This window comes from Triplophysa dalaica, chromosome 11 (assembly GCF_015846415.1).
Source record: "Triplophysa dalaica isolate WHDGS20190420 chromosome 11, ASM1584641v1, whole genome shotgun sequence".
Taxonomy (NCBI): Eukaryota; Metazoa; Chordata; class Actinopteri; order Cypriniformes; family Nemacheilidae; genus Triplophysa; species Triplophysa dalaica.
The window spans coordinates 10,556,378-10,578,068 of NC_079552.1; the positions used below are offsets into that span (position 1 = coordinate 10,556,378).

The following is a 21,691-nucleotide window of genomic DNA, read 5'->3' on the forward strand; positions in this document are numbered from 1 at the left end:
GAAGCGTTGTTTTCGCCTTTAGCGAAAGGAACCTGGAAACATTTGAGGTAAAGTCAGCAGGTAAAGTGTGTGTGTGTGTGTGTGAGAGTGTGAGTGAAAGAGATAGAGAGAGGGAGGAAGAAAACAGGAATAAAATGAGTGACAGTAAAAAAGGCAACCAGAGAGAGAGAGAGAAAGAGAGAGAGAGAGGGAAAGAGAGAGATTGTAAAGGCTGGAGTGAGTGCGGGCTATGACACTGTCTCATCAAACAGCTGGACCTGGGCCAAGTTCATCTGTTAATGGACAACCACCATAGGGCCCCACCACTCCCCCTTCAACCAGCATCCCCCTCAGCCCCTCAAACCCTTGCCGTCCTCTCTTTCTCCGAAAAGAAATAGACATAGATTATTCTAAAGCCTTTCCCTTTTTGTTGGAGATAAACAAAGTACTTCAGGTTTAGGGCTCACCCTGGGACTCTGACAAAGCAATCTATCATCCTGTCTGGCTCAGCCAGTTTGACCACACCGAGTCCAAGGAGGCTAATGGACCCACCGGACAATTTTGTCTTTGTGTAGCTGCTCCCTCTGTTCTGCCACCACCGTTCCAATGCCCCCTCGCAGGCACAGATGTGCGTGACCGATCCTTACCCGACCTGAATCCCTCGGTCCTGTATTATAACATACAGTGGCCCCAAGACGTTTTCTGCAAATGTATTTGCATTACATAAAACACATCAATCCAAGTGGCATTTATTTGGAATAAATTATACAAATTTGCATATACAAATTTTAGGGGGTCTGAGTTGTTTAACTATTTCCTTGCAAACCGTTATTTCAAAGGAATTGCAAAAAGTCTCATAAGAGTAAAGTTAGTTCTGCAGAAAAGCTATATCATTATTTGTTTGTACATACCACTTCGATCAATATTTTACTTCTAATTCCATGAAAAATTATATATAGTCTAAATATATGTTGGTGGCAGTGTCTGGGATACAGAATTAGAGACTAAGAACGAGAACGTGTGTGTGCGGGAAAGAGCAGGGGACAAAAGAGATAAAAAGAATGGTTAGCATTAGCCTCAGACGTGTCGAGACACATACGGCTTCTGGATTTTCCCTGGAATGACATGCAACATAGAGAATGAAACTCAAGAAAGGGGGAAATAAGTTTAAGAGAGAGAAAGAGAGAGAGAGAGAGAGAGAGAGAGAGCAGATTTTTTTTAAATGGACTTTAAAGAGTATTGTTATAGCTTGCAGGCTTTTTGAAAGAGAGGGTTATTTAACTTTTTGTCTCGCAATCAAAGACAGCATTATATATTCTTCTCCTCCGTCAGGTATTACATTTATCATCCTTCTGGGTTTTTGAGACAGTTGATAAATATGAAGCTTTAGCCATAAGAACCTCCTCACAAAAGAGAGACGTTGACTAATGATGTGCACTGAAACAGTTGACAACACATTAGAATGGTTTCGGCCGATAACTAATACAAGGTTTAAAAAGATAATTCACATTAAAATGTGCTGTCATCATTTACTCATCTTTATGTCAAACTCAAATCACTTTCTGATGCTGATCTGATGCTGATCTTTTTCCTACAATGAGAGTGAATGGTGACGACAACGTCTCTGGTCCCCATTCACTCTTCTATATGGAAGGAATAACTTGGACATATGTCCTTTTGTTTTCCTCCAAGAAGAAAGAATATGCAGGGAAAGTCATGAGATTAAATGGACGTAATTAAATGGACTTAATGGACAGCGGTTTCAATTTTGTGTGAACTATCCCTTTAAGGCAGAAACAACACGAGCAGGTAAAGCCCCGCTGCGTGTTTATGCATGCATGTGTTTGCGTGTGTGTGTGTTGTTTGAGCTCAGGCAACAGGCTAGAGACAGCAGCACCCATCAGGGATAGGTTCCTGTTCAGAGCACAAACAGACACGGTTCACAACCCCCACTGTGAAACAAACAGTCCAGAGCCTTTGCCAGGATCTCATCTCACACTTACACACAAACACCACGCAAATGCATTCTGCAAACAACAGTCCGAAGCAGTCCAGAGGAAAGACAACTCAATCAAACAACCAACATGATTCGTAAATGATGATGTCTAAACAACAGGTGCAAAGAAAGAAAAGAAAGAAAGAAAGAAAGAAAGAAAGAACGAAAGAAAGAAGCTAATCAGTCCATATTACATAGATCAGACACGCCGCCCGGCAGAGATGGGACAGAGTCAAATAGACAACCCCCCCACTGTTCCTCTAGCCGAACCCCCTAAACATCCTCCGCCGTTTCGTTCGTTCTTTACCCATTTTGAGACGATAAATTATCCATTAGATTTCATCATTTCTTACTAAGGCAATTACATCAAGAAAATGATAGCGCATGTGGAATCAATTATGCATGCCCTTGGCCGGAGACCAGAGGCTGGGAAGTCGGAAAGGGCAGATCCACTCTGCGAATACACACAAACACACAGGCGCATGCAAAGAAACCCATACTACACCACACTACACACACACACAAATAAAAAAGACCCTGGATCTCACAGATGTGCCCCATCAGTTCATCTTACTGCCTAAAAAGTTCATGCACTTAATAATTTATTTGTGTTCTGGATACGGTTTCCCAGCTGAATATTAACAACTTTGAAGCGTGCTCACAGCCAGGGTAGGGCTAAAGAAGTCCTGAGGAAACAGTGCCTGTCAAGTCCCCCGGCCCCCATTCTCCTGCTCACACCCCCTCCAACCCCTCCCTCCTCTCCCCAAACCAGCGCGTCCTTTCTAAGACAGCTCTGCTCTGTACGTAACTTACTTTTCTTCCCGATTAAGAATTCTTTTTCATCGCAATGTAGATTTCAGCTCCCTTAAAGCACTTTTGGCGAAAGACGGGAAAGAAAAAAAATACAAAATATGAAGAATAACGAGAAAGCATGTCCCATAATTCTTTTCGTTTTATCTTTTGTATTTTTAGTTCCTATGTATTGATTATTATTATTTTATTTATTTTTATTTTATCTAGCACATTAATAATATCTACATTAATTTAGTTGATTGACATTGCAAGCCCCCTCTCACTCAATTACAGTACACATGACAGTACCACTCTTTTGGGAAATGCATCCGGCGATACAAGTCGAAATGTCCGCGTGCGCGTGTCTACGTGCGTATTTCCATATGGGTCCGACTGTACGAGCGCATGTTTGAGATCTGGAACGGTTAAAGCCACATGTCCACATGAGGAGGGACACACGCAATGCGCTGAAAGATTTAATTAATTTCCCTCAGCATGTTAACAGAGAGCCTCACTTAGTAAGACAAATCACTCCGAAAATGGCACTAGCATTTGAATCCCAGCAAGAGTGTGTGTGTTTGGGGGTAGGTGTTCAACATCTGCTTCCTTGTGGGGAAGGGGGTTACGAGGGTTTGGAACATAAAAAATACCGTCGCTGAGCTGCACACATGTACCACTCCGAGAAAAAAAAAAAAAAAATCACATGCAGAAGGCACAGTCATTCAGCGTGTGTGCGTAATTTGAGTGGTTAGATGATTCTCTCTCCTGCTATCTCTGCAGCGTGTTACAGCGGCGGGCTGAGCCGGGTCTGATCAGCAGTGATTAAGTGCGCTGCTGTATGCAAAGTGCATTAATGAGGGTGTGCGGAGTCATCAAGTAAATTAAATATGTCAAATCTCCTGGTGAACTTTCAATCTTCACATACAAAACGCTGCTTTCATTTACATCCTCCATTTCTCCCTCAAAATCCGGATTGAACAAGCGAAGCGCGAATGCAATTTATACCTTTGCTTTTTTTACGCGAGACCCCCTCCCCTGTGCGAGCACGCACACTACACACACGCGCGCTTTCTCATACGCAGCTCCCTGCAGAAGGTCTGACAGGCCGTGCTGATGTGTTCAGAATGCGTATGGTAATAGGCCAATCAAAAATGCAAAACAATTGGCAATTACTGAGAAGACCTAATGGTCATTAGAATTTACAACTAGGTAATGAACTAAAGTCTGCCCACACCATGCATATTCATAAAGCAATTTAGGCTTTGAAGATTAAAGAAGTGCTTAAAATTCAAATGAGCCTGAGCAAATTATCAGTAAGATTCAGTCAGGAAGTAGAGGCTTTGTGTGTGTGCGTGTGTTTTTACGAGTAGATGTTGCACCATTTTCCACAAGTTTAGTTAACAAGTAAAGCTCAGTCTGCATGTGTTTGTGAGCTCAGATGGCCCCGTGGGCCGGACAGAGGCTACTGAGGGTCTAGGTGTGATCTTAGAGACCAATCAACACAATAATGGCTGCTTAACAAGGCTTGCTCTCAGCTTTACTCAACACAGAGATCTTCTTAATCTCCTTCGTCTTTCATTGAGGTCAGTGTAAATTCATAAAGAAAAACTGCTTTAGAAGTACACACTGCGTGTTTTTAGTGATAATGACTCAATTCAATAATTGTGGTAGACGTCTGAGGGATGCCAGAAGTAGCTTTACAGAAATAACCAGCTATAGCGCAGATATAATTTGGCAAAATCGCTTCATTACGTTTGTATCCGTTCTAACATTATACTTACAATTAAAGTAATTTAATCAAATCAAAGCAATAGCATCGTTTTTATCAGTAAGTTAATTCTGAGTAACGGAAGTTTGAAAATAAAACAAAGAAAACAAAGAATCAAAACAGAACTACAGAGCACGGTAAAATTATATCCATTCAACGCCTGCCAGGAGCCATATCTCTGAGAAACAAACCCAATTCTTCTCAATTTAACTGACAACACAAGGTTTTCTAATAAATGCTTATGGAATTTAGTCACTCTACAAGAAACAAAAGTAACACAATTTGATGTCTCTATCAATTTAATGTTATTGTTAAGCGATAGTGTTTCTCAAAGGCTGGCGTGTTTATATTACACGTAAAAAAAAAAACGATGGTTATTTGTGTGTCTGTGCTCACAGGTAGGTTGTGTTTGTGTGGATTGCAGCTGGGCTCTGGATCGCTTCATCCCACTCAAATCTAAAAATAAAGCAATTAACTTATTGGTAGGAAGGAGGGGAGAGATTGTGACAGGCCGTCCTGCTCTGGGTGAGGGGTTGTGACCCACAAGGGTCTCCAATGCAGTAAATACAGACACAGAGCCCAGCTACCACTCACCCTCACGGATTTGACAGGACTTTTCTGAACATTCATACAGTATCTATATAAAGCACACGCGTGCACTTGCATGAAAAAACAAACTCTCAACAGTCATCTGTACAGCAATAAAGATGAAAAAAAGATTAATCAATTAAATAAAACCAACAATATATCTGTTTATCTAATTCAATACATATTATTTTAACGTTGAATATCTGGCGCTAATTTGCCACCAGGGAGAGTCTGTGAAATTCTAACCAAAATAAAATTCAATATAAACTTCCTCTCTGTTATCTACTGTTGTAATCTCTGTCTCTCTTTCTTTGAAAGATCCTTCACTCGTCACGCGCCGCGCACGCATTCCGTCACCGCTGCAGAGTTTAACCACAAACACACGTGCGCGCACACCCGCACACACATCCGCAAACACTACAGCCCACTAAAACTAGGCAGACGCCCAATACCAACATGAGCAGATCAGGCAGCCACCCAAATCACACACAAACACGGAGAGGGAGATACGGACGGCAGATCCAGACGTAGCACGCATGCTTTTGAGGATCTAACATGGGCCTCCAGTGAAACCCTGTCTTGCTATGAGTGAAAGATTTTTACAGAGATCCACCGCCTGCTGGCTTCATTGATATTTCTGCAAGAAACGGCCCGTCTCTGCTTAACACTGTTTTGTTTAGTTTTTTTATGTTATTTTAAATACCAGGATCAGTAAAAGCAAGTATCCTGACTCCACCTTTGTGGAAAAAATCTGAGTGCATTGGGCAGAGGATCCCCGAAGAGAGACACAACGATAGAAGGAAAGGAAAAAAACAGGGGAAGGGAGAAGAAAGAAAAAAACTGAACTGAAGGTGTCTGTAGAGACTTGAGTCCTGCCATCTGTAACCATTAGAGCCCAGATGAATTGATCGTATTGAGCGACCCGGCTGGTGCAGGGGCATTGCTGGTCAAGGTGACCTCATAGTGGATTTGTGTGCGCCCGGTGATACCAGGAGAGATAGAGAAAAAACTGAGAGGACATGGGCATCTTGCATCCGTGATGGCTTTGGCTCATTTGGTGAACTAGGTATTTTCCATTTAAATTAAATGAGTTGCTTTTTATTACCTTTAATAATCGTGACACTTTATTATCGAAGACACATTTTTTTCTTTGCAAAGGTGTATTAAATATCCACTTGGCATGATGCTTGCAGGAGAAAAACAGTTTACCAAAACAAACTAAAAGCAGTAAAGGGCCATTGCATGTTTGACAGCCAGTAGCTGCTATATCAAAATGTGCGTGTGTGTGTAGTAAAGGAAAACAGAGTAGTAGAGGACACCCCTCCTGAAGCCCACCCGATGCCTCCAGCCCTGCCAACTTCTCTTTGGCATTGACCGCAGAGGGATGTCCTGCAGTAACACTGCCAACTCACAAACCCTTTCATGTACACACACACCTCACATGTACGGCTGCAGAAAACCACAAACAAATGCACGGTCCTCTGTCAGCAACACACACAGATGCAGCCAGTAATTCAGCACCGCTCCACTCTGGTTTATAGAAGCCCGGTCAGTAATCCACCGAGATTTATAAATATGCTTTGTAGTACATAAACATTTTTATGGACATGTTCTCTAAAACATTTGACACAATTTGAGAGCTGCGATATGACAGGACCCAGTGGGTCTATATACGTCCACCCACGTACAAACACACACACGTTCTCACAAATAAAACAAGGAGATCCGACCAGAGATGATGAGACATCTCGTGAGGCATAACCGCACCGCTCACCGACTCAAAATCAAACATTAGACACTGCGTATTTATCCTCAGACACCAACATCCTTTCTTGGTGTTTTTATATAGCGCAAGGCTGTCATGAAAAAGATGCGTGATCAGGAATTATGGAGAACAGACGGACAGGAGAGAGATGGGTATTTCTCGTCTTGTGATGGAGGATGCCATTGTCTGCAGAAGGGAGGGAGATGTGTTTGGGGGGGATGAGAGCGTCACTGGGTGCTAAGAGTGTATGAAGGGGTGCGGGGGTGGAAGAACTGAGACGGAGCGGGTGGCATCGTGCCAGGCAGTGCCCGTCTGGCTGCTAAATACCTTTGTTTCCCCGCATGCTGGCTCTGCTGCAAAAACAGGTAAAACGTTTAATCGCCTGTGATTTTTACGGTTTACAGACGTAAATATTCACATATGTGCAATGCATGAATCTTTCAAATATATCCACTGTAAACAAATATAAAAAAATACTACACAACCTAAAAAAATATGTCCTGACTCAAGTGTGTTATCTTGTTTTTTTTTGTTTTTGGAATGAAAAGCGAAGGCTTTCTTTTTTCCCAGGCAACACAAAATTCCCAATCCAACAAAAGTGTGTGCTATAGCCCATTAGAGGAGAATGGCGAATGAAAGGGAGCTGTCCACCCCCACAGCACAGAGCCGACTATATCATGCAAATCAAGCCCGAGGATGCAGAATATCACAACGTTTCTGTGAGGGATGCTGCGAGACACATCGCCACATGCAGCAAAACGCTCCAAGAGAATTAAACATCATTCTGCACTATTATTACACCTCATCCCCCGGAAAGCTCTCTTTCTCATACATACACACACACATGCTCGATATTGCAATTTTTTTCAAGATCAGTCACAAGCTGGTACGCACACAGGTACAGACGATGTGTACACACGCAGGCATACGGTTGTGTGCAGTAGCTGTGTGTTATTCAAAAGAGGGGACAGGTCGTGTGTGAAGCCCTGGTGTGTGAAAAAATACAGCCAGAGAAAGAAAATAAAACCTTTTGAAAATTAGACGCGAAACCCCCCTCCTCATACAAATACATATTCATAAAGAGCTCCTTCCAGGGCGCCATCTCTGCTCGGGTTAGACATGTCTTTGTCGCTTCCTGATAATTCATTTTCCTGATGGTAAAAAAAGACTCTGAGGGTCATATTAGGCTAGTACACAGACCTCAGAACTGCACACATACATATTTCCTTGTGTGCCTCACAAGAAAAACGTTGATAACCCAAAGTCTATTACAGCCGTCACCAACACACTAGTAGACGAATGCGCGCACGCGTATTCCATGCAGCCTGAAAAAAAAAACAGAGGACAGACTTTGTAGTAACGTCGCCTCTCATGACAGACGTCAGCTTCTCGCATTACTGAAGAATTAGAGTCGAACCTTTTAAAAAACGATCAGAGTCGAGACACTCTCTCCCTCACCGATGAACTCCAGAAAGGCGCTCTGATGATAATTTTGATCGTGACAGATCGTCAAGCTTCAGATAATATGTGATTTAAAAAGAAGGAAGAAAAAAACAATAAGAAAAAGGATTAAATTGCTGGGGTCTTTGTAAAGCCACTCATTTAGGTCACATTTTGGCTGAAAATTGCAGACGGCTCACACGCCTCACAATCGCACACAGTGTAATTGATTCAATATTAATTGGATGCCCCTGATTTACATTGACGGCTACAGCCATATGCATAGCAGAGAGGGCGAGAATGACAAAATGAACGCTAGAGAGAGCGTTACAGGCATTAAAACCCACCCAGCAAAGGCCATTTAAAAAACAATTATCTGTATTGAGGTCCGTTCTGCATGGCAGCAGTGTTAGTCCGATCTAATCTGCCGATTTATTGGAGAGCAGTCATAATTTCTGAAGCGCTGCCGTGGCAAAAGACAGAGACTTGAAAAGCGCTTGGTAAAAAAAGTTCAGTGCTCCAAATGGCCCCATATCATGAGCCAAAGCAAATTCAATCTGTTACATCAACATGTTATTGAACGACACGCTGCAAAACAGAAGATCATAGGATGTTACTTTGCATAATTTTACATTTCGTCAGACATTGTGCATTCAAGGACGAGAAACAGATTCTGGCGACAGAGAATATTCAAAGCTTAAAGCTTTAGGAACGACGCTAATTCAACAAGACATATCAACAGTGAAGTACTACATGCTTTTGTGACAACCTGTCTAATTTTTTTGCCACTGAGGATTAAAAATCTCATTTATGGATTAAAAAATAAATAAAGGGTATGTAAAAGTAGAACTGCCTGAATCGAATCACTGCGTGAAAGAGAGGGGAAATGAAAAGATACAGAGCGATCTGGGATAGTGCACAGCCAAGCACACATAAACAAATGTGTGTTGCCTCTCTGGCAACTGCAGCGTTTCATCACGCCATGCTGATGTATGTGATGTAGTTACATCACAAATATAAACTCTCTTATTTGGGTGCCTGAACTACATCATGCTATTAAAAACCAAAGAATGATAATTATCATCATTTTATTCAAGTTTATCATTTAACTTTTACATTTCTATCACAACATCAAGTGCAGCTTTGATGTTCTAGTCCACCTCTAACCCACATACACACATTCACCAAGTATTCTAGTTTACATAGTCATTGTAAGGCACAGTCATAACTAACCTTGAAGATGTTATGTCTGAAATAATCTTTAATAGGCTTATACATTTCTCCTGCCTGTCTAAAGACAGCGAATTTGGTAATACGCTGAGAAAAAAATCTATGTAAAAAAAATCTTAGAATAAACTAATAAAAAACAAGCACACATAATCCCAGTGACCCAACGCTATCAGCTGAACCCTGATACATTATGATGTAAATGAGTTTAATAACCCAGTTTAGCGGCTGACAGAAACAAGAGACGTGATAGCCGGCTCGCATAAAGGTTGTATAATTTGTGCTGAAACTGCACCAACATGCTTAAAACAAAGAGGGTAAGCAGACGCAAATGACCCCATTCAGCCTTCACATCTGATCAAATTTAACTCCAGTACACCACAGCAATATGGTCCACAGCACACCCCTTGGTTCCATTATATACATAGGCACAAACAAAAAAAGTCTCAAAATGTCCATTATCTACACTAGTGAGAGCTCTTGGAAAACAACTTGATACTTGAACTCAACAGCCAAAAATTTGCCCAGAGCAAGGGTCAAGTCCAAATGACTTTTGATGGAGCTAACCGGACCCAGACACTTCCTGGAACCCGATCTTTGAGGCAGACCAGACAATGGTCAAATGTACGCATGAAAACAGACTGGAAAGTCTCACTCTCACATTTTTCTACATTAAATAAACCAGTCACACCAAATCACCAGCTCAAGACACACATGGACACATAATGCCAAAGCGGTAATCGCACCAAAAACTTGAAACAATTCAATCTGCTCTAGAGAAAGACTAGATTTATGACTCACATTTGAGCACATGAGTCCAAAAGATTTTTTCAAGTTGTTTACGGCAGAAATTATTGACTATCTTGTTTGTTGTTGCTTCTTTGCTCCTATGACTGTACTTCTTATTATACACGTTTAATTTAGTATACAGATCGTCAACCGCTACAAACTAGCCATAATTAAAATGCACATCCGCAAAACTTAAACAAATAATTAGCGTCGTGTTATTGTTCCCTGGTGCACCAAAATAACTGCACGGCCTTCTATTTCCTTTCCTTTTCCCGACAGAAAGTGAAAATGTGCAGGCGTGCAGTTATACGGATAAGATGTGGCTGTGTGTTAACCCACAGCGAAATCAAGATACATCTGTCGAGACCACATGAGAGAGGTTGTGCAGCACAGAGAGGCATTTCCCATGAGTCTGTGGACACACATCGAGAGAAACGGCCTCTCCTGTCACAGCAAGGGCTCCTCAAACCGCCCCTCTACTGCCAAAATGTCCCCCTCTCACTCCTTTGCTCGCTGTAGAGATTAGCAGCTCTCTGTGCCATGAAGAACACACCCTTTGCTTTCTAGATTGGCCAGTAAACTGCAACTATAAGTGAGTCGGTGGCACTTTGACATTTGGCCCCCTGTAAGGAAAAACTACTCTCGTGATAAAATGGAGCGATTCCTACCCCCTCTCAAGACTCAAATCTTAAAGGAATTAAAAAAAGCGCAAATGTGTTAAACCGGAGCATACAGACAGCGGTGGGAATGCATGGTCTATGGTTAAAATCTGAGCTTAATTATCCAAATCCTCAAGAGTCAGTGTGAATGACATCCGAACTGATTCTAGGCAGCGATGATCTCAAGATAATAAATCAGATACTAAACGTTTTTATCTTTATACTCTTACAGAGTCGGTTCCTCATTTGGTCTTCATAACATCGTCTCATTCTGAGGTTTAATTGAATATACCCTCTTCCCCTTCCTGCTACACAGCTTTTAAATATTCAGCACTCTGATACGTCGCCAGAGCTGCGAACGAGACGCCCCACAGAGAAAGGACATGTGTCTACGATATGTGGCCCACACATAGCGCATCACAAACATTCTTTGCTCACACACACACGTTCACACAGCTTTGCTATCATGAAAACACCAAAATGCTCTCGGGATGAGGTTACCTGTATTGTTTTCCTGTTTCGGGCAGATTCCTCGAGAAGACGTCGATAAGCAGTCATCGTCCTCTGGCGTGACCTGGACGCCCACCTCCACAGGGTTGGAGGCTCTCCTCAGCTCACCACGCGAGGGCGAGGGGGGCTTATCCACCGCTTTGTCCATGCACAAAGTGCCATTGCACTGCTTCCTTTTGTGCTCAATGAAAATAAGGATGTCTCCCAAAGGGAAGTTCATCTGACACTGGCCACAGGTGAGCAGATCCTGGTCTCCCTCCGGAGATACCTGTACCAGCCCGCGCTGTTCCTGTCTGTCCTCCGAGACCACGGCTGAGAGGGGCTCGGCTGCACGCGGGAAGAATCCATATGTGACACAGAGGGATGGAAAAGCAGAGGGTTTATTAGAGACTGGGTGCCGTAATGAACATAACAAAACCGAGTAAGCACACATCAGGGGACAAAAAAATGCATCGTTTCACACACTCTTTCTCTGCTATGTTAAAGAGCTTGTGAATTGGGTATTGCACATCAACATCTCACCTATATTTAATGCCTTGGGGATTATTAAATATTTTTGTTTCATGAAGGTAATTACCTGAAAACTAACCTTAAAAACTTTTAAGAACAATTTGTACATAAAATTGCTGTAACTGTTAAATGAATTGATTTAGTATTATATCCCAGAATACCAGTAAAAGCAACATCATTGTTAAAATCTTAAGAATCTGTGTGACAGTCTGACTCTTTGTTTCACTCGACCATACACACATCTGGATCATGAGAAGACTGCGTGGTCAACACGTGTAGATTCGGAACTCGAGATATCCAGCAAAGGCAACACTGTTACCAGCCTGATAAGAGCTACAGCAATGCCTCAAATAATATCGACTATTCGTTTTCCCTCGTGATAAACTTGAGGTTGACACACTCGTTTCTCCAGATGTGTGTAATGTATTTTTGTAACGATTGTTTAGTGAAATCTTCTGCGCTGCTACGTTAGCTTTAGAATGGTTAAGCATCTTGACCTTCTTTATAAGCTGCCAATTTCATGGTTTAATGAACCTAAAACCACAGAGAATCAAAAAATAGATTTTAATTTTAGTGGGTGATGATTGGTACAGATTTTGATAAGAAGAAAGGTGTTGGGAGCACCGCGGTTAAATTTACTTCAGCCCAGTCTGGGGCAGATATTGAGGGGCAGATCCCAGGCGTGCACATTAAGAAATATTCAACACGATTGCTCCCGTAATCCCATAAAAAGATAACGTATAATATATAAATACTGTTGTCTGAGAAGAGATATTTTATATAACGTTGTATTGTCGAGTTTCTTGCCATGCAAATAAAGAGAAGAGAGCCTAACCGATATAAAGTAACTCAAACTTATTTTTAGGTTTCAATCCTTTAAATAGAGAGATTGTTATTTTGATATTTGTGCGTTCCTCTAAAAATCATCGCTTCATAATGATTGATAATGTACTACTTATCTAATATGCTCGATTACAATTAACCCTGATGAAATCAATATGCAATATTTTTTATTTTATAATAATAGCAAACGACTAGTCTACTTATTATGATGGCAAAATATAAATAACAGGTATTTTAGTCTGACGTCATACAAAACACTTTACGCAGTTTTTAACGCTCGAGTTAGTTTTACATATAATTATTTTATCTACAATCCAAAGATTTGCACTTATGCATTTTGAAATTACATTGAGGAAACTTCACACAACTGACCTTGTATAAGAAAAATTCGATCATTATGTTGCTAAATAATATATGATATTCCAGGAAAATACTCAAGATCAAATTAAGTTGGGTCGGAGAAACGTGGTCAAAAACTAAAAACTGAAAATAACAGAGTAAAATTCCTCTACACTCAGCGCATTGAAAATGTCATTACATTTAAAATTGTTTTTGAGAATATATTTGGGAGTCTAATATAAAAAACTGCTTAAAACTGAGAAATATGATAATATTATTTAAATGGATCTGCTCTGAATAGTCTATCCTTGTGTTAAAAAAAATACGGTGCTTTTACAGAATATAAAGTGGATCGATTTGTACAAACAACCCATTCGTTCGCATGACTCTCTCTCTCTCTCTATTAAAACAACTGCCCCCTTATAATTATGAATTAGATGGCAAAGTTTATCAAGATCGACATTTATATTGCTTGAACCTTCTTTGTTAATTTTTCAAGGACTTACTTGAGCGAAAATGCAGTTTACAAAACACACGGTATAAAATTCAGCATTTGATGTCGGGTCAAAAAAGGCATGGTAAAAACAGTTACGAGTTCATATACAATACGCTTCGTTCTTGCTAACATATGGTCAAATATAGATAAAGATAGCGGTGAAACTGATCGGGTTCATGTCCAGTTTATGATCGTAGTCTGCCCCCTAGCGGCATAATTCTGACACCTACAGAAGTGAACACACGGTGTAACCCGCGCCGAGAGCATGTGTGTGGAAACCCAATAATGTTACGCGATACGATACAATGTAACAACAACGCAGGATTTATGTCAAACATGTTTATCTAATAAACGTATTCAAATACTTTTAGAGCTTGGCATCTTTGATAGTAAAAGGTTATCATCTAAAAGGTGATGATCTGTAATGTTTTCGTTTCATCGTGCTCGTGCAAACATTTCCGATCCAGAAAAAAATTAATCCGATTTTATGTACAAAAAGGCACTTCCCCACAACCTTCCACGAGACATTAAGAGTAAAACATATGTATACATATCACTGATACAATACTTAGAAAATATAGCCTACACATGACTATAAAAATGAATAAATTTCTCGATGCAGTTATCTCGAAACAGTTTTACCTTACCTTTGTCATCAGCATTTAAGTTAAAATCAGGCCTAAATGAAATAGAATTGATCCTTTTTTTGCTTTGCACTCGAAATGTTAAATAACGCGGCTTTAAATATTGTCCTTGCGCGTCTTAACGCACGCCCGTGCGTGTAGATCAGAACCACGTTTAGCATCAAACCTAAGAAAAGCTTAGCTTTAAAAATCAAATGTATCAAACATGTTTTATCTGTACACGGTTTTCTGTGCAATGTTAGTCTCAGACAGGCGACTATCACTCTCTGTTTGCTGGCAGTGGGTTGTACGCGCACGCGGCGCTTGTAAACAGTCGGACACGAGATTTTTCCCAATCAAAATTCACTTCCACTCTTTGAAAATCTTCCAAAAATAGTGCGAGAGGGGGGAAATCCTGCCCAGAATCATAGACATGCAGCGTTACGGGACATTCCACGAGATTTTCGTCTAAATAACTGAGCTGGAGCATGCATACACATACCCACGACAGTCCGGTATATCTGAACGTTTGCTCTAAAGTGGTCAAATCGGCGAGGGCACGACATACGCGCCTAAAGAGTCGGAATGAACTTCTCCAAATTGCACGGAAAGTATAGCAATGGAAAGCAAACTTTTCTGCCATTTCAGCGGAGGACGGTGCGCGTAAAGGTATTTCATAGATGGGAACGCTCTCTTCGCTAAAGTCCACTTGACCACGATCTGCGCTGTCCAGTGTCCGGTGTGTCTTGACTGAGTACGCTCCTCTTCACCGCTCTTTCCCCTTAACTCAATATTACAGAACGGACTGCAAAACAGGTAAAGGGAATGGTACAAAATATTTTTCTTTACTTACGCGAAAAATCCCGCTTGCTTAAGTGCTGGGGTTTGCCTTGCTTGCGGCGAGACATGGTGGTTGGTGGTGGCTTTCAGCTCGGTTCACATCGGGAGAGCCGGGTTAGAAGGGAGACTCCAGAGAAAATATCTTCATCAATGCCTTTGACATCCAAAATAAATTAGAAATAATACAAAGATGGCGCAGGGAAGATGGATTGTGGGATAGCCGTCATGGCTTTTTTGAAAAGAGAGAGAGAGATGAAAAAATGGCAAAAGCCCCCCTGAGCTGCAAGTTCAAGTGCGGACGTGACGTCCCTGCGAACTTGAACGTCAGGAGATGGATGGACACAGACATACAGAACATGGGCAGGGCAAAGCCGTGGAGTGGGAGGAGGGAGTGGAAATAACAAAACCAATGGACACTCATTAGGGGCTGGACATGAAAAATAGACCCGAAGAAGCCAATGGACAGAAAGATCAGGGGGCCGGACAAGAGGCGAGAGAGAGAGAAGGGGAGAGAGAGAGTCTGAGAGAGAGAGGCAGAGGGAGGGAGAGAGAGAGAGATGTTTAATGAAAGCAATGTGCGGTGCGGCGTGTGTGCTGGGGGTGGACGTAGGAAAGCAGACCACGAAAAGCCAATGGACAGGAGATTCAAGGGGGCCGGACATGCTACATATACAAAGGGAGGGGTAGAGAAACCTCACATATAAGGTTTCGTAGTGGACATTGATCGGGACTTCTGGAGAAGACACAGTGGTTGAAACACAGTCATTGTCCTGGTCAAACAGTAAGAGGTACTACACGCTGTGCAAAGGCTGATTGTAAGCGAGAAACGATCGGGTTGCATGAACAGGACAGACAGGTTCCGCGCTAGGGCATGTGGGTTCAACCGCCGCGTGCGCTGATCAGAAGGGCGCGATGGCACATTCCGCCAGAAGCCCAAAGAAACTAACAAACAGTGCATGAGGGACATCATAGAAAACAGGATACTAGCTCACACTATTTACGAGTGATGTAGGTGGGACTTAAATACTACAAGAGAGTAATTTTAAAAATATAACACCACACTGACGAATAGATTGTGGGAGCAGCCCACTAGAAAGGGGACGGGGTAATAAGTTTCAGATGTGTTCAGATTATAGAGAATAGCGACTGGAAGAGGAGGGGGTGCCTGTAAACCATCTCGTGGATTTAGAAATATAAAGATGCTGCTGTAAACAGCAACGATGCATTCTTAATTGCGGCACGTAAAGAGACATCAAGCGTATAACAAAACCCGATGACAAGCATAGTTCCAGGCATGAGGTGGGAGGAAGAGAGAGACACCCCTGCAAACTAGTTGAAGTACGACTATACTAAGCGACTGCTCCAGAGACTCAAAGCAGAGGCTGCGTGAAGAAGTGACAGTCTGCAGGGAAAGGCGCAATTCATAGGGGGAATCCTTAAGAAACCGATCGGAACTGAAGTCGAACGCTGGAGTTAATACGTGACCCGTGAGTGAGTGAAAATGTTTTACAGGCTAAGCTGACATCTTTATTTCTGGACCAAGACTGATCGATGTGTTGGTTCGCGTTTTTCAGCGCGAGGTGTCAACTCTTTACGCTTGTGAGTCAGTTTTCACTGGGCAAAAGGTCAATTTTGCCTAATCTGGGAATGTCAATGGATTCGACCGTATGCAAAACTAAACGCTTATGCTTTCGGGTTATTACTGTCAACAAGTACATATAATTAAAACGTATCGATCTCAAATGTAGTGCTTTTAAAGCCTTTGGTTTCATGTTAATGTAACGTAGATGTCTTTATGCACAAAGGAAATTGCTATGAGCTAGCAACATTTCATAGCACTTTTAGGCGTGTGGAACCCTGTCAGTGACGTTCTGCGATCTCGCATTGTGATGGACAGAGATCTTGTAGGGGATATTGCTCTGTTTTAAAGCTTCATGGAGAAATTCTGTATTTTCACGTTGCATAATTGTGTTATTTAAAATATTCACATGCGTCTAACAATATCTTTGACGAAATAAAGTTGCGCGTTTGACAAAAAACATACAATAAAAACTTTGATAATTCAGCACCTGCCTTTATAAAACAATAGGGAAATATTCCCAGCTGTAAATATATCAGATGCTGATGTTACCGAAATGTGAGGGAACTGTTATTTGACTTAACGACTTATTATAGTTGCAAATCCCAACACATTGATCAGCGCTCACGCTTGTAAAGAAAAATAGTTCTGTGTTAATGGGCAGTGTGTATCGTAGGATGTGCTTATGGCGCACTGGATGCGCTGGGGACGTTTGCGGATATTCAAGCATTTTTATATAACAGGGCACGAACCATGCTCCCTCGGGCCATTGACTTGTAGACCGATTTTTTTCGTTTGTTATTTTGACTTTCTTGAAAGTCTGTCCATGCTCCTCAGGGCAGGACATTGATCAGAGCAAATCGAGCGCTCGCACCTTCTGAAGGAAGCTATCAGGCAGCAACAAAACCCGCTTACAAACAGAAGCGCAATACGTGAATGGCAATGCGACTGATCCCATCATAACTCAGCCAGACGTTAAATGTATTGCAATATCCATATTTCTAATGCACGGTCAGGCACGCTTCAGTCGGTCTTTCTCAGAGGAAAAAAAATGTTTTTGTGTGTGAGAAAGTGACAGATAGAGCTAGAGGTTGAAAATGAGAGTGAGAGAGAGCGCGATGACAGACTCGTGCTTAAAATAACGTTACGGCTCGATGCGCGAGGCCCTGTGAATGACACAAAAACCTCGAAACATCCTTTACCAAATCTATACAACACTGCGAACAGCGGTTCTACGTTTTTATTAAAATGATATGTAGATTTTAACTATTTAGACAACCAGAAAGAAATATCGTGCCATCTGTCAGAGAGATGGTTTAAAATGTAGACTGTTAAATTTCTTTTGGTGATGCGCATGCCTTCCACGGGTAGTGGCTCAAGGAAATTGACTGCCTGGCCCCTTGGGCGCATTTTAATATATGGAAATGACCGAGGTCTTATGCGATAAATCAACGCCCATCTCCCTGTTCATGCTTCACTCCTCTCATTTTCCCACTAGCTCTGGCAATTCATCAGCAGATCCGTTTTTCTACAACTGTTGTCCTGCATTGATGTCATTTTGAAAGAGGTGTTTTATTGGCATTTATGGTATACAATGCGCAATATTAACACTTCGTAAATAAAACCACAATGTGTGGCTGAAAGAGAGTTCTACTGTGTTTCAGCTTATCGTTGCTTAAATGTAAAGAGGCTTGTTTCCAAAAAGTGCGATTGTTTTTTTCTCAATAACGCGACAAATTCGTGTTTTACCGTAAAATACACTAAAGTAATTACGTGTAATTATGTGGGATAATTCATGAAAGCTTGTTTTTTTGACAAATTATTTAGTGCCTTAATAGTCTATAGATAAAAAAAAGCGCATTCAGGCTACATAACACTACCTCATGGTTTTGTTTCTGTTATTCGGTACGGTGGTTAAACAAACTCATTTTCAGAACATAGAGAACTATTAATGCTTTCTTCTGGATAACGATTAAAGAATGCACAATAAAGAATTCAACCAATGGCCAAGTAAAATGTAATCCATTGTGAAAAAAAGATATAAGTAGTTTAGAAAGAAACTAAAAACTATTAGGCAAAATACAGGAAAATAAGGTGAAAAGTTACCTTATAAATAAATCGTTCTTTTCTTGCTAGTATACGTCTGATTAAATGTAATATATACATTTCTGATACGGTGATGGTATATCATCCTCTTATTCAGTACTCTGGGATTTGTACAGCTTTTGACCAATTAACCATGCAAAATGTCACAAACGTGATGATTTGTATCGAAATTAGGCAGTTCTGTCTTAACTGGCCAAATTACTTGCAATAGGTCTATACAAAGAACACTACAGAGAAAGGACCGAGAAACTTCATAGGAGGCATCATTACTTCACTTGGCCAATTTTGCAAAGACGAATTTGCCTGTAATTTGACAGAAAACATACAGACCGTATAATGAAAATCTATATGGGCCTTGTCGTTTCGATTATGGGTGACTTTGAAGTCTACATATCCCACTGAATATCAGTTTTACCTCAAAGGACGGCGAAAGGCGAAATGACATGGAATGGTCTTAAAATCCCTGGTAAGTCAAGCCTGGCCTTTTTTAAGGAATTTTAAGCTTCAGCAGTTCAGACACATTCGCAGACTGAAAATTAATATTAATGGCTAGATTTCACAATGTGGCATTATCACACAGAGCGATGGGTGGGCATGCCATCTGGGGTTTGGCAGGTATTAAATATAATCAAAGGGATTACATCTCCGTGGGCGAAATTATAAACGTGAGTACTGGATCTTCTTCAAAAAGCAACGATGTGTGAGTGTGTTAAACATTGGAAAAGAGCAGAGAGGGTGAAGGATGAGAAAACCAGATAACCTGTAAGAGCTGTTCACATGTCCTTAGACAAATAAATGTTGTTGTTGCTTTTCATCTAGCATAAAAGACGAAAAAAAATACATTTTAAATATTACGTGTCGTTGTTATTTGTGTTACTGTAACAAAAATGTTTTTGACAGGACGGTTTATCTGAGTCTGTGTATTAGATCCATTGTAATATTTGGTAATATTATGTGAACCGATGATGAAAGATATACGTCAGTCGTTTATCTGTTGACCTAAAGTTTTCGTTCTAGTTTCTTGTTCATGGATTGCGAAAAATGATTTAAAAAAATGGGTGCTTAGCTGATCTCATTCCTTATACATTTCATTAGCGTCACATGCCCGTACAGTATTTTTACTAATTATTTATTTTGGCAAATGGGTTTTACATGTAAACAGTATGTGGTCAAATTCGTTAAATGAGTTATGCTAAAAAGTCATTTATAGCATGTAACAAGCAATTATATTGTGCAACCAAAAAAAGCTGTGCAACAAAGTAAAAGCGGGAGATAGTTTTAAATCATTATTTAAAGGTTCTGGTGGACTCGAAAACGCGGACTTTGGCATATAGAGGATATCGGCAAAATCCGTATTTGTTGTGGTCCAGGCTCCCTCTAGTGCTCAAAACTAGAAAACGAGCGGCGTCTCTATAGTCATTACTGAATTAAACCCACATAAAAGAGATGACCTGATACAGTACAATGACAATACAGTACAGTACCATTAAATTAAACTTAACTGCTAGACAAAAAAAGTATTCACAATGCCTTATATTACAGGGCTAAAGGTTAGTGTTTTAAAAACGCAAATCACGAAGATGTGGAGATTCTATTTTCATAAATTTTATATGGGTATTTTATAAGAATAAAAAATGCTTTTTGCCTAAATCTATTTATTTTTGAATTTATTTATTTCAAATGCTCTTTATAGCCTTACATACGATTACAGAAAACGCTCTGCAGCGTGACATGTGGGGGAAAGGAAGTGATGGTTTGCTTTAAATTATTATTATTATAATCTTTAATATCATTATTAATGAATTATTATTATTTTAAGGTTGTTATTAAAGAGGTGACGATAATCATCAGTATATGTATTAAGAGAATATGAAACCCAAATGGCACTAACTCACTTTCGTATAATAACTGTGGAAAGCTCTTTTCTCGTTGGTGTTATTTGTATAAAAGCAAAAAGTAAAGAATTAAAAAAATTGAAAGCTGTTTAGAGCAGTGGATTATCTAAATGATTATTTTTATGTTCTAAATGGCCGTTATCCTGAAACGGAATTCGTCTCAAGACACTCTTTAAACCTCATTACAATTCAGAACTGTTATGCACTATGCCCTCTAATATTGGTAAGTCATAAACAGAATTTGGTTTGAGCGTCAATTATATCTTTCCATCCAGCATAAATCTGGTAAATTGAGAATATTTATTTCAGAATGCATCATAGTGAGCCATTCTGGTCATCGTTGCTTCAGAACCATGGACAGCGGCAACCCGACAACTAAATGGTTCCCACAGAAACACGAAGTTTGTATATGAATACGTTTCAATATTTTGTAATTGTAAGTCCCAGGAAACAAGGACAAAAGGTCATTTTTAAGCTCAGTCCTGCTCACCATAACTGTATGCCCGGCTGCAGAGAAGAACTTTCCTTGATTTATTTCCAGACTGATTCTGATTACTACATTTCTTAGCAACATAATTCTGAGTTTAAAAGACTCTCAGTCATTTTTTCTGTTGCAAATAAATGAATCAAATGCAAGAAAATGTAAAAGAACGAAACGATTCACCAGACTGTGTATTCCAGAAAGTTAAAATCCTAACATAACGACGCTGGAGATTGTGGCGATTTGTGTGAAAACAAAATATCTTTTTGGTTCTTTAAAACATAAAAGACTAATGTTGTTATAAATTGTCCAGGACTTCGACAGTCAATATGGAAAGAAAATCATTTTCTGATGCGGTTCAGTTTTCCTGTTTTCATAAAGTACTGTTGTCATCTTTCCAGCTTACACAAACTCATTTTCATTAAAAAGATTCCTGATGCTTGGGTAACGATGTTTTTTTTTTGAC

At 40.5% G+C, this 21,691-nt stretch overlaps 1 protein-coding gene across 4 annotated transcripts in view; it reads right to left on the reverse strand.

Annotated features, from left to right (window-relative positions):
• bcl11aa (BCL11 transcription factor A a) overlaps window positions 1-21,691 on the reverse strand; it is a 55,768-nt gene that overhangs the window by 32,222 nt on the left and 1,855 nt on the right. For 3 of the 4 annotated variants that reach the window (XM_056760965.1, XM_056760964.1, XM_056760963.1), the window contains one exon: window positions 11,505-11,840. In XM_056760965.1, the coding sequence (XP_056616943.1) occupies window positions 11,505-11,733 (229 nt within the window). In that variant the 5' untranslated portion in view covers window positions 11,734-11,840. Of the gene's footprint in view, window positions 1-11,504; window positions 11,841-15,177; window positions 21,686-21,691 lie in introns of those variants that run through there. The other variant, XM_056760962.1, reaches the window with a different exon arrangement.